Source organism: Podarcis tiliguerta (assembly GCF_965153285.1).
Source record: "Podarcis tiliguerta genome assembly, chromosome: 17".
Taxonomy (NCBI): domain Eukaryota; kingdom Metazoa; phylum Chordata; class Lepidosauria; order Squamata; family Lacertidae; genus Podarcis; species Podarcis tiliguerta.
The window spans coordinates 30,928,793-30,942,585 of record NC_139550.1 but is presented as its reverse complement, the minus strand read 5'-3'; the positions used below and the strand labels follow the sequence as shown (position 1 = coordinate 30,942,585).

General features: G+C 46.8%; 1 protein-coding gene across 4 annotated transcripts in view; it reads right to left on the bottom strand.

Annotated features, from left to right (window-relative positions):
• TSPAN16 (tetraspanin 16) overlaps positions 1–13,793 on the bottom strand; it is a 34,717-nt gene that overhangs the window by 12,588 nt on the left and 8,336 nt on the right. The window contains exons 1-3 of one of the 4 annotated variants that reach the window (XM_083420682.1): positions 11,668–11,829; positions 5,170–5,236; positions 3,920–4,126 (exon numbers count right to left, since the gene is read on the bottom strand). In XM_083420682.1, the coding sequence (XP_083276808.1) occupies positions 3,920–4,126; positions 5,170–5,226 (264 nt within the window). In that variant the 5' untranslated portion in view covers positions 5,227–5,236; positions 11,668–11,829. Of the gene's footprint in view, positions 1–3,919; positions 4,127–5,169; positions 5,294–5,681; positions 5,709–11,667; positions 11,830–13,793 lie in introns of those variants that run through there. The other 3 variants (XM_083420681.1, XM_083420684.1, XM_083420683.1) reach the window with 3 other exon arrangements.

The following is a 13,793-nucleotide window of genomic DNA, read 5'->3' as shown; positions in this document are numbered from 1 at the left end:
GTACCAGGAGGAATGGATGAAATTTAAAGACTATTTAGTTAAATATGCTAAGATAGCTTAATTGGGAAAACTTGCAAATTCCAGATAGGCTTAGGATTTAATTATGTAATTTTAGAGAATAATATGTTTAAAGTTAAAATGAAAACAAAGTAAGAGGTTAACTGATTAAGTTAATTTTATGAGAAAATAGGTTTTGGAAAACTGTTACAATGATATACACTGAAATTCAGCCAGGGGAATTTGAGGAAGTCACTTAACAATGTTACTAAGATTGGATCAAGAACAGTTAAGATGTATGTATGTTTGTCTGTCTAAAAATTTTGGAAAACCAATAGAAAAATTTTGGAAAAAAAAGTTTTCACCACTGAATTTGAAAAAACCACTGTTTAGAATGCCACCCAGCTTCTAAACTATGGTTAATCTTAGCTATGTAGAAACAAGCCAGCTTCAGAATCTTATGGTTTTAAGCTGGCTTGTTTTAAACAAAGATGTACTGCAATTTGCCTGGGGGAAGAAAAACATTGCCATTCATTTTCACCAGCTTCCAAGCTCCTGCTTGTGGCTGCGCTGGAATAGGGCTGGGGGCACATACACCAAAGACAGCTTGTTCTCGAAATGTTAAACAAATGGTTTAGCATAACATCTGCAGTTGCCCATTACGTCACCTATAAATTATGTCTGACCCTTTACCTCTGAAGTTTTAAAACTCTGATGGTTATGATCTTTTATAAAGAACTTAGGTTGGAGAGGCCTTTGTACCACTTATGAACATTTTCAGTGAATTCAAAACTTCAAAGGCAGTCGGTTCACCGCCCACCTGACCAAGGGAGTCTTGTTAACATTGGTTAAATCTAATTAGTTCAGCCGTCCTGGGAGCCAAATGTAGCAGATCCTAAGCTCTTCTTTCAAAAGAGTCTATGTGCACCTATGGAAAAGGTCAGATTTCACTCATTCTCAATATAACTGAAAGTTTAAAGGTGCTTCGGAAAGGGAAGCCTTATATCACAAACGAATCATAAAGATCAGATTTTTCTGTGACAAGTTTCTTCCACCTTTGCACATTTCTAGTTTTTTTAAGCCATGGATATTAATTGCTATTCTGCGATGTCATCCCTACCAACAAGTGAAGCTTAACAGAATGTACGTGGGCTGTGTTTTTTAGGCCCTTCCCTCAATCACTCCTTCCCAACCTTCAGGATAATTTCTCTGCTCTGGGCATGCATGCATGCATGTATTTCTGTACCTGTAAGTGTACACCTTTTTTAAAAAATCCCTGGAAGTGCACAACAGCATTGGTTATCATGTTTCACACTGGGCAAAAATTAGGTTTTTGTGGGAGAGCAACATCCATTTCTTTTTTACTTCTACTTTTTAATTCTGAGGTTTTATTTGACTTGTGTAACATGAACCCTCCTCCTGTCCCCCAAGATACACTAACAAGTTTTCAAATTGTCAGTGACTATATGTATATTGAGGGACGCGGGTGGCGCTGTGGGTAAAAGCCTCAGCGCCTAGGGCTTGCCGATCGAAAGGTCGGCGGTTCGAATCCCCGTGGCGGGGTGCGCTCCTGTAGTTCGGTCCCAGCGCCTGCCCACCTAGCAGTTCGAAAGCACCCCCGGGTGCAAATAGATAAATAGGGACCGCTTACCAGCGGGAAGGTAAATGGCGCTCCGTGTGCTAAGCTGGCTCGCCAGATGCAGCTTGTCACACTGGCCACGTGACCCGGAAGTGTCTGCGGACAGCGCTGGCTCCCGGCCTATAGAGTGAGATGAGCGCACAACCCTAGAGTCTGTCAAGACTGGCCCGTACGGGCAGGGGTACCTTTACCTTTATATGTATATTGGGTTTTTTTTACATGTCAGAATTTTACACATCAGATGTTTACATGTCCCACGGAAGGGAAATGGGGCTTAAATGTAAAAAAAAATAGGCTGACATTTTTATGATGACTACATCATGTGGACTCTGTGAAAAACATGTGCATTCATGAGCAACACTGATTCCACAAAAAATACTTCCACATGAAAGCACTCCAGGATAGCTGAGCACACCATCAACCTTTTGCTACCTTTTACAGTGGTACCTCAGGTTACATACGCTTCAGGTTACACACTCCGCTAACCCAGAAATAGTACCTCGGGTTAAGAACTTTGCTTCAGGATGAGAACAGAAATCGTGTTCCGGCGGTGCGGTGGCAGCAGGAGGCCCCATTAGCTAAAGTGGTGCTTCAGGTTAAGAACAGTTTCAGGTTAAGAACAGACCTCCGGAATGAATTAAGTTCTCAACCCGAGGTACCACTGTATTCTCCTGTTCAACAACTGCCTGTGCTGGTTGGTGGATTTCATCTCTTGCGGTGCATCATATACATTCTTGATTTAAAAGAACTGAGTGGTGATACTGCAGCTCAAAGCCATCCATGCTAAATGCTCTACATGTTACTGACCTGAGAGGAATGTGTGCAGGGAAGCCTGGGAGGAACTCCTGCAAAGATCAGGAAATGCAGGGACCAGTGCTTTTTCCTGGTAGTATGCAGTACCAGCAACCCCCCCCCCCCAAATCAGAGCCTCACACCCAGTGGCGTAGCGTGGGGGGTGCAGGGGGGCCCGACCGCACCGGGCGCACCATCTGGGGGTTAGGGTTAGGGGGCACAAATCCACGGGTTAGGGGGCGCAAATCCACGGGTTAGGGGGCGCAAATTACTTGCCTTGCCCCGGGTGCTGACAACCCACGCTACGCCACTGCTCACACCTCTTTCCCAAAGCCCGCCCAACTTTGGAAAGGAGGCAGGAGGGCTGCAAGATCTCCTGTCAGACATCTCTTGCCTCTTTCACAAAGCCCGGGAAGCTTTTGCCCTGCTTAAGGAGGGAAGCGCAACGCTCTGGCAGGGTCCAAGAGCCAGTGGCAGAGCGACATCTCTGGCACCCAGAGCAGCGAACAGGCGGGGGCGTGGCTCCCGTCACAGGAGTGCGCGGCAAGTGGTGCGCATCACAGGGGGGGGGGCGGCCACGATGGAACCCCTCGGAACGGCACTCCCCCCGCCTCCACGTTCATCCGCCAGTGCCGAGAGCCCTTCCTTGCCTGGTGCATACCAGCACCATTTTGTCCTAGAAATAAAGCACTTTCAGGGACCTTGTTCAAACGCATCAACCCCTTAGGAGCCCCTAGGCAAGATAGTATATTGGAGCTACTAGCTCAGGGGTCAGCAAACGTTTTCAGTAGGGGGCCGATCCACTGTCCCTCAGACCTTGTGGGGGGGGGGGCAGACTATGTTTTGGGGGGGGAGGGAATAAATGAATGAATTCCTGTGCCTCACAAATAACCCAGAGATGCATTTTAAATAAAAACACACATTCTACTCATGTAAAAACACGCTGATTCCCAGACCATCTGCAGGCTGGATTTAGAAGGTGATTGGGCCGGATCCGGCCCCGGGCCCTAGTTTGTCTACCCGTGTACTAGCTGCTGCTAACACTCAGAGACTCGACCCAGATGCACAAATTTCACTCAGAATGTGCAAAAGCCCTTGTGTAATCCCATAGCCGAGCAGAAGAAGAAGAAGAAGAAAAAGAAGAAGAAGAAGAAGAAGAAGAAGAAGAAGAAGAAGAAGAAGAAGAGGAGTTTGGATTTGATATCCCGCCTTTCACTCCCCTTCAGGAGTCTCAAAGCAGCTAACATTCTCCTTTCCCTTCCTCCCCCACGACAAACACTCTGTGAGGTGAGTGGGGCTGAGAGACTTCAGAGAAGTGTGACTGGCCCATGGTCACCCAGCAGCTGCATGTGGAGGAGCGGAGACGCGAACCCGGTTCTCCAGATTACGAGACTACCGCTCTTAACCACTACACCACACTGGCTCTCGTTCCATGACACCCAAGCCTGGCCCAGGGAGAGTTTCCTTCCCAATTTTAATTAGGGCACTTACCACAAGCAAAAGGCATTTGCTTTCCTTCATGGCCCCCCAGCATCCCATGAAGCCCATGAGAAGGAGGAAGGTGCCAACAGCAATTAGCAGGTAGCCCACATTGATCAGCTGCATTAACTGTGGAGCTGCGGCTCCCAGGACCTTCGCAAAGGAACCACCGTCCACCTTCACCCAGATGCCGATGCCCAGCAAAGCCAGGCCCCCCAGCTGGACAGACAAGGGAGAGAACAGAGGTAAGAAAGTGCCATTTTTCATCTAGGAAGCTGTCATTCTGCAGTGAACTCTGTCATTCCGCTAGCTTTTGTACATATAAAGAGGTTTCCAGCTTCCTTAACTCTTAACATCCACTTTTGAGGATGTTAACATGTTAAAACATGTTTCTAATCACATGTTCCTGCCAACCTAGCAGTTCAAAAGCATGTCAAAGTGCAAATACAGTGGTGCCTCGCAAGACGAAATTAATTCGTTCCGCGAGTTTTTTCGTCTTGTGAATTTTTCGTCTTGCGAAGCACGGTTTCCCATAGGAAATGCATTGACGGTTTCCCATAGGAATGCATTGACGATTTTAAGAAAAAGGCGCAAGACGTTTTCGTCTTGCAAAGCAAGCCCATAGGGAAATTCGTCTTGCGAAGCAACTCAAAAAACAAAAAACTCTTTCGTCTTGCGAGTTTTTCGTCTTGCGAGGCATTCTTCTTGCGAGGTACCACTGTAGATAAATAGGTACCGCTCCGGCGGGAAGGTAAACGGCGTTTCCATGCTCTGCTCTAGTTCACCAGAAGCGGCTTAGTCATGCTGCCCACATGACCCGGAAGCTGTACGCCGGCTCCCTCGGCCAGTAAAGCAAGATGAGAGCAGCAACCCCAGAGTCGGGGACCCCTGACCATTAGGTCGAGTGGTGGCCAACTCTGGGGTTGTGGCGCTCATCTCGTTTTATTGGCCGAGGGAGCCGGTGTACAGCTTCCGGGTCATGTGGCCAGCATGACGAAGCCGCTTCTGGCGAACCAGAGCAGTGCACGGAAACACCATTCACCTTCTCACCGGAGTGGTACCTATTTATCTACTTGCACTTTGACGTGCTTTCGAACTGCTAGGTTGGCAGGAGCAGGGACCAAGCAACGGGAGCTCACCCCGTCACGGGGATTCGAACCGCCGACCTTCTGATCGGCAAGTCCTAGGCTCTGTGATTTAACCCACAGCGCCACCCGCATCCCATCCACCTTGCATACTCACCATCCACCTTGCATACTCACAAATATTATGCCGTTGAATACAAACATCATCACCTTCAGAAGGGAGTAGCAAACCATCTTTCTGCACCTGTAGCAGCAGAGATGAAGCCATTGCTTAGCCATTGACCAGTCCTGAGTTTGTCATCTAGGTGAAGAGACCACAGAAGAGCTGACATTTGCACAGGTAAGTAATGCTGGCTTTGGCTAGGTCAGCAGCAACTACTTCTACTGGCTTTGGACAGGAATACGTTTTGGAAGGTTAACTACTCATCCCACCCCCACCATAGGAGCCAACTTCTAGAAGCTGAGATCCCGTCCCCCATAAAATATTTGACTGAGCCGGGGGGCCCTAAAGTTGATTGCCATTCAAGTGGCATTGCCATTCAAATGGTGTGCATGAGCCGTGACATGTGATTGATTGTACAGGGTGGGGCTTACCTGCCCCCCTATTTTATTCAGGTTAGCACCCCTGACCCCAACTCAACATCTTCCATTGCTTGCTAGCAAATCAAGCAACCATTCTCCATCTTCACCCTCCTACTGCATGAAAATTGGAGTGAGGTGAGAAACAACAGCACTTACTAGGGAGAGTGGGTGCTTCCTCTTCTTAAGCGTTTGTTTTCCTTCCTATCTGCTCACTTTGACCCTTTCTTCTCCAGGAGTGCAGTGGGGGAAAGGCTGAGTCCCTAAGCTGCCCACCACTAGGCTAGCTGCCCATACATGTGCTTGCTGGGTTAATTGCAGGTTCCTTCTAAGGCAATTCTTTCAGGATGCTGAAAGGGATGAAGCTAACCCCATGCTTAGCCGTTGACTAGATCTGAGATCGTCACTGCAATTGCTTCATATTGAAATTGCAACGGAGTTCCAATCTGCTGCATAGACCACACCTGATACCTGCCATTGACATGATGGCCAAGAGAGGACCCAACATTTAATGTTTCTTTTAATTTGCCATGTGGTTACTTAAAATAAAATTTAAAAACCAGCAGGGTGAAGCATCAGCCAGCCCTGGGGTGTTCTGCTCATGAAGAGTTTTCAGAGGCAGCTGCTTAGCTGAGCACCCGCTAGTTGTGACTCTGCAGTTTATTTTGAGGGATCCGCAGCTTGGCATTTGTAACGCTAATCAGTATTCCAAAGCAATTCTCTGAATCTAATTTGAAAATTATAATTAAATCTGAAATTGACACTCAAGTTCAAGGGGAAGCATGCGGGCCGACTCCTAGGGGCTGAGGGGGTCTTTGGGACCCCCATAAAATATTTGAGGGGACCCCCCCCCCAGGTGATGGGCACTGCCATTCAAATGGTGTGTAATCGATTATGTGCCCCCCCCAATATATTATTCAAGTTGGCACCCCTGCAGGGAAGGACGGATGCAGGATAAAGAAAAGTATTAGTGGTGGCAACATTGAATATTGCTAGCAGTTAGAAGTAGGAGGAGTGTCTCTACCCCCATCGTTCTGCCCGGAAACTGAGGTCCAGCCCCAACAGCCTTCTGGTGGTTCCATCGCTCCGAGAAGCCAAGTTACAGTGGTGCCTCGCAAGACGAAAAGAATCCGTTCCGCGGGTCTTTTCGCCTTGCGGTTTTTTCGTCTTGCGAAGCAAGCCCATTGACGGAGTAGGCTATTAGAGCTATTGGCTAAAAAAGGGCTAAAAACGGCTTTTTAACACTTGGGAGATTAGCGGTTTTGCTGCTAAAATGCTTTTAGCAGCTTAGCGATTCAAAATAAGTGGTTTTGGAGCAAAAAAAAAATTCATTTTTTTTCGTCATTTTTCGTCCTGCGAAGCAAGCCCATAGGGAAATTCGTCTTGCGAAGCGCCTCTGCAGACGGAAAACCCTTTCGTCTTGCGGGTTTTCCGTCTTGCGAGGCATTCGTCTTGCGGGGCACCACTGTACAGGGAACCAGGCAGAGGGCCTTCTCGGTAGTGGCACCCGCCCTGTGGAATGCCCTCCCATCAGATGTCAAAGAGAAAAACAACTACCAGACTTTTAGAAGACATCTGAAGGCAGCCCTGTTTTAGGGAAGCTTTTAATGTTTAATAGATTATTGTATTTTAATATTATGTTGAAAGCCGCCCAGAGTAGCTGGGGAAACCCAGCCAAATGGGTGGGGTATAAATAATAACTTCTTCTTCTTCTTCTTCTTCTTCTTCTTATTATTATTATTATTAAGGAAATATGTCTGAATCACTCAGCAAAAGGGGTTGCAACCACATCATCCACTGAGCAAAGACACAAGCGGCAGGAAAGGCCCTCGATGGGAATTAACATGGGAACAAACCTTCCACGCCAGCAAGCAATGCTGTTTGGGGACTCTCTCTCTCTCTCTCTCTCTCTCTCTCTCTGCTGAGTCTCCAGTATCACAATGTTGTGACTACAACTAAGACACATAGCACGTGGGGCTGACCCAATCTTGATGAGTTATGTTTTCGTCTGCAAAGTTGGTAGCAGAAATTACAGAGGACAGATGTGCCCAGTTACCAATCAGACAGGATTTCATCCACTCTGTGGTGGGAACAAGAAAGTTGGCTATGAGGGTGGCGCTGTGGTCTAAACCACTGAGCCTCTTGGGCTTGCCGATCAGAAGGTTGGTGCTTCAAATCCCCGCAACAGGGTGAGCTCCCATTGCTCGGTCCCAGCTCCTGCCAACCTAGCAGTTCGAAAGCACACCAGTGCAAGCAGATAAATAGGTACCACTGTGATGGGAAGGTAAATGGTGTTTCCGTGCGCTCTGGTTTCTGTCACAGTGTCCCGTTGCACCAGAAGTGGTTTAGTCATGCTGACCACATGACCCACAAAGCTGTCTGTGGACAAACGCTGGCTCCCTCAGCCTGAAAGCGAGATGAGTGCCGCAACCCCATAGTCGCCTTTGACTAAATGTAACCGTCCAGGGGTCCTTTACCTTGTTTACTTTTTGTCACTGAAAAGTTGGTCAAGTGACATCACTGCTATAGCTACTCCCCAGTAAGTTTGTCAGGGCCTCCCTTTTCCTTTTGACCATGTCTTGCCACTCCTGTATTCAGTTGGTATCCCTTCCCTGGGATTTCCAACCTGTTACAAACCATTTCAGAGCCAGGGACGTTATACCAAGTGTCTGTGTAACTGTCTGCACACATCAGATTAGTTATCACATATTGACCTCCTACATGCTTAAAGGTAAAGGGACCCCTGACCATTAGGTCCAGTCCTGACCGACTCTGGGGTTGCGGCGCTCATCTCGCTTTATTGGCCGAGGAGCCGGCGTACAGCTTCCGGGTCATGTAGCCAGCATGACTAAGCCGCTTCTGGCAAACCAGAGCAGTGCAAAGAAACGCCGTTTACCTTCCCGCCGGAGCGGTACCTATTTATCTACTTGCACTTTGACGTGCTTTTGAATTGCTAGGTTGGCAGGAGCTGGAACCGAGCAACGGGAGCTCACCGAGTCGCGGGGATTCGAACCGCCGACCTTCTGATCGGCAAGCCCTAGGCTCTGTGGTTTAACCCACAGCGCCACCCGCGTCCCCTCCTACATGCTTATTGCACAGCAACTCTGAAAGCAAGGCAAACAGCTAAGTTCTAGCCCTCACATGTGTCAAGCTCCTCATATCTTCCTCGGAAGATTTCTCAATGGTTGTACGACCCCCTCAGTCAAGGCTGCAGTGGCTGTACCTAAATCCAGACATGGAATGTGTTGGTTCTGGATTGAGGTCTCCAAGAGGGTGTGGACAGCTTGCCACCAGACTGCTGGCAACAACAGCATTTGCTGCTTTGCTGGGCCATTTTGCCAGCGTCCTTTTGTTGTTCAGCTTGGGCCCTTGTTTTCCTTGTTGCTGAAGACAAGCCGAAGCTGTTGCTTAGCAGCACAGCAGCAACTGATCTTTTCTCGGAAGTGCCTGGCTTTGGTTTCTCAGAGGAATCTCCACCAGGAGCCTTCGCTGCTGAGCACACTTGGTGCATCCTGCAGACCAGGAAGCAGAAGCCTCAACCGGGTGCCTGGCTTGGAGGCCTGAGAAAGGAAGCGTCCTTTCGCAGGGTCTCTTGGAGTGGAACTATGCATTATTTTATAGCATTTTATTAATTACATTTCTAATCCGCCCACGCTGCCAAAGGAGCCCAGGGCAGCAAACAGCGAAGTGGTAAAAGCAATGCAACGAAAGACAAAATTCAAACATATTTTAAAAGGTTTTAAGAGCATTTAGAGGCACCATAAACATCTAAAAATATTCCCTTCCCTTCCCCTGACTTTACATTCCCCTAACTTGCATTCCCTTGACGGACTCCTAAAACACCTCACTAAACTCACACAAATGTCAACCCTTAAAACTGCTACTGAGAGAATTACATATCTGCTCCTTGCAATATTGGGGCTATATGGGATGACTCAGTGATGAGGCAGGCAAACCGGTTAGGACCAGACTGGGCACTAGTTGAGGGCCCAGTGGCTTAGAAGAGTCCTTCACTGGCCCATCGCAGCCATGCCATCATTCATAGCTTTCCCTGCTAGACCACTGGGTGCTTTTCAGTGGTGGCTGGTGAATAGCAATGCCCATCAACTTTGGGGGAGCAGCACCCTCAAATATTTGGGGGGGGGGCTCCCCCTTAGCCCCTAGAAGTTGGCTCCTATGAACCTAATAGAATCTATGGGACAAGATTACAGTTCCTAGTTTGTTATCTGTATAAGAGATTGGAGTACAGCTCCATTGGAAAACTTAAAAAGGAACTGTACCCCTACTAAAGCTTTGGCCCATTGCATATTGCCATAGCCAGAGAATTCTGGCCCAAAGCTTATTGTGGGGTGCACAATCCAGTTGCTTATCCATGTATACACAGTCAGGCTATAGTAGACATGAGATGCTGTGCTTGATGGTATGTTGTAACTAAACAAAGCACTGGGCCAAGCACAATTCTTTGTCACATGTAGAGGACTCTCTCCTGTAGGAGGGGTACGATATGGAGCAGCCCAAACCTTAGTTTGGCTTGCACACTCCCAGTTACTTATTTGTAAAATGTCATGTGCATCCAGGTGTGCAAAACCAATTATTTTCATTGCTGAGAATGGTTGTGGATCTCAAAGGGGAAAGTCTGCCAGTTATGAAGATATATGATATGAGGGGGACAAAGCTCGTTTTGGGGTGCAGGTGCATATAAACCTCAGTTCCTCACGAAGTGTCCCTGCTGAGTTCTGTTTAGAACTTTTATGCTGATTAATCAGCAACTTTAGCTTTGTAGCTAGAAGTCTAAAGCTGCAACGGTTGACTGGGCTACACAATCATTGACTGAAGTCTTAGTATGCTGCAAGCAAACATTAACCAAACTCTGACTGAAGAATAATTCTGGATAGTAAGTCCTCAAGCCTGATCCCATCTATTTGAAGAAAGAGAGGGTGCGTCTCTGTGAAACTGCTAGTTCAATCTCTCCCCTGAGCCAGCCAGGCTTAACCTAAAGCACCCCAACTACTGCATTGATTCCCCAAGTTAGACCAGGACTCTGAGAAAGGAAAGGACCCTGAGAACCTCAAAGTAGGGCTGCTTGATTTGCACCCCTCACTTCTACTTGTTTGAGCTGCAGAAACCAGCAGGTCAAACTTAACAAAGCAATGTGATGAACATTATCACCTGTTAATATCTGCAGATAAAGCTACTATTAAAGGCACATCTACAGGGGCTGGGAAGGAAGCTGGTAACTCTACTTGAGAGTTGGCAATCTCACAAGCACCTTAAACTGCTCCGGAGGCCAGATACTGGTGTCAAGAAACACTGACATACCACATATCAGTTCAGTTTTACAGTTCTCCCTTGCTGCCACCTGGATGGGGGATAAGTATAGGTAAAGGTACCCCTGCCCGTACGGGCCAGTCTTGACAGACTCTAGGGTTGTGCGCCCATCTCACTCAAGAGGCCGGGGGCCAGCGCCGTCCGAAGACACTTCTGGGTCACGTGGCCAGCGTGACAACGCTGCTCTGGCGAGCCAGAGCCGCACACGGAAACGCCGTTTACCTTCCCGCTAGTAAGTGGTCCCTATTTATCTACTTGCACCCGGGAATGCTTTCGAACTGCTAGGTTGGCAGATGCTGGGACCGAACAACGGGAGCGCACCCCGCCGCGGGGATTCGAACTGCCGACCTTTCGATCGGCAAGCCCTAGGCACTGAGGCTTTAACCCACAGCGCCACCCGCGTCCGGATGGGGGATAGCCTTGCCTTTATTAACCAGCTTCTGATGGGACCCCCATCCTTAGGTAAAGGAAAGCAGTTATCCATGTGATAACAATCCATGTCAACCAGAGATCAGATTAGATGTAGGATTGGGCAGACTGGGTACTGTGCCTTGAATCACAGTGTCCATGAAGCTATTTCACTAAAATTCATCGGCAGCTCCTGCTGATTTTTGTCTTATCATACAGCTCTTAAACATGGAGGTGCTTCGCTGCCCTTCTTTGCGTCCGGGCACTCTAGATCTGGCCTAACACGTCTTTCGGTAGAAATTCAACACTTTGCACTCATTTCAACGTATCCAGGTGAAGCAGCTGTTCTACTCAACTTACCTTTAGATGGTTTTCAGCTATGAAATGTGCTGCCGTGCCCCCAGCACCACCTGTGCTTCTGGTTTCCAGGGTGTGGCCAGCTACTTAACAGGCACCCATATTCCTGCTGCCTAGAGCTGTACTTTCTCTCCCTGCCCTGCACCTGGCTCTGCGACAGTTTTGTCTCTTCTCCTCTTTGCTCCTTAACTCCCAGGCTGGAAAGAGGGAGGCGATTGCATAGCAGTCCCGGGAGATGAGACAGTTCCTTAACCCTTTATTTCCAAAACCCAAAGAACCAAAGTGACTGCTGGTTTATATTTGCACCCAAGTGGCTTGGCTATCCCCAGAAGAGCTGCACCCAAATATCTTATCAGACTTTGGAAATTCTGACTGTTATTGCTCACATTACAGCTATAGGCAATGTGAAAGGTGCTTTGTAAATATTGAGCACAAGAGGCCATAGGCACCAACTTGAACAAAATATGGGGCCTCTCCCCCTGCTGTTCTTCTCTCCCCACACCACCTTCCGCTGTGGGGAGCCAAGCCAGGAAAAGAGGGCAGCTTCCGGCTAGTGGGGAGGTGGCTGCCCGCGGTTGTGAGGGAGGAAGTTGCCAACTTGCAGAAAAGATTGTGGTGTATGCCCCCTCTAAACATTTTATTTGGGTGAAGGGCCCAGGGCCCTATAGAGTCAGTCCCTATACAAGAGGCACCTTGACACCCATATAATGTTACAGTAAAAAGGTGACACACAAGTTGTGGTTAATGAATGTGGTTGATGCATTTCAGTTTGTTGTTGCATGCCTCTGTGGTAGATGCCATTGTGGCGTGTGCTCTGCATCACCACGAATGTAATGATGACACAGGGTGTTCCTTTTAGGGTAGTGTTATAAGAAAAAACGGCTCCCTTTCCCTTATGGGTATTGTGATGGTAAATGCTTTAAATGCTTTAATTCCTGAATCCAGCTCACAGGCTCACCCTATTCATACACACATACACCCTTAAGACAGCTAAGCAAAAGGCAATGGAGAGGCGTTCCCATTTCCTTCCTCCTTGCAGAGAAATATTTGTGGTCAGTTTGGGAGAGTCAAAATGGTTTCAGGACTGCTCTCCTGTACTATTTCAGACACATGGTTTATATACTTATGTATGTGTTTGCCTTGTAAATTTATGAACATTATATATATATATATGAATGAGACCTTAGAATTCCTATAACAGCAGAAACTTCCAACACTCCATTTTTAAAAAGGATGTTGTGTAGGAAACTCATAATTTGAATCCTAAATGCTAATTGGGCATTTATACATATGGAATCCCCTATAACCAAACTAATATCCCAGGTAAGGAGGAGGAGAGCATGAGAACCAAGCTTTGTTATGAATAGAGATGGAAAATGATTTACACACAGGCTTCTGGTATAAAAAGTAAAACACCTGACAACCTGGATTTAGAAAGGGAATCAGAAATGCACAGGTGTTTCAGTACACACCTGAATGACTGCTGCTGGGGATTTCTCCACCCTTTCAACCATTTTTTAAAAATGAAAATAAATATGACAACTGAACTCAAAATATCTTCTAGTCTAGGAAGTTGTTTAACATATATTATTATTTTTATAACTCATATTTAAGACTATTAGTAAAATAGTACATGCAATTTTACTTTAGATACAAGCTTAAAAGAGCTGTCATGAAGCTTGCATACGTGTGAAATTTAGTTTTCACAATTCAAATGTTTTTAGTTTAACAACTTGCATTTAAACTTGAACATATTAACAAACTTTGATTCGGATCCCATGTAATTATTTATCTACCTCTGTGACTAGTCTACAAGTTTTACATTTGACTGACTGTTGCTATGTGAACAATTTAAAGCATTTTAATGGTTAAGTCTCCATCTAGTGGAGACATTTGACTTGAGGCAAATCCTAAGAAGAAAATAGAAACAGAATTGTGGTATTTTTTGAAAAATAAGTTTAAAAGATGCCAGCGATCAAAACTTAGGCCCAGCTCTGAAGCCAAGAACTGAAGCTTTAATTTGGATAATTAGATAAAAGTGAGAAAGAGTGCTCAAAGGCAGGGTCTGCTTGATAAGTCTCCACTAGGAGACATGATTGTAAAAAGATACCTCAAAGCGGTTTACACAA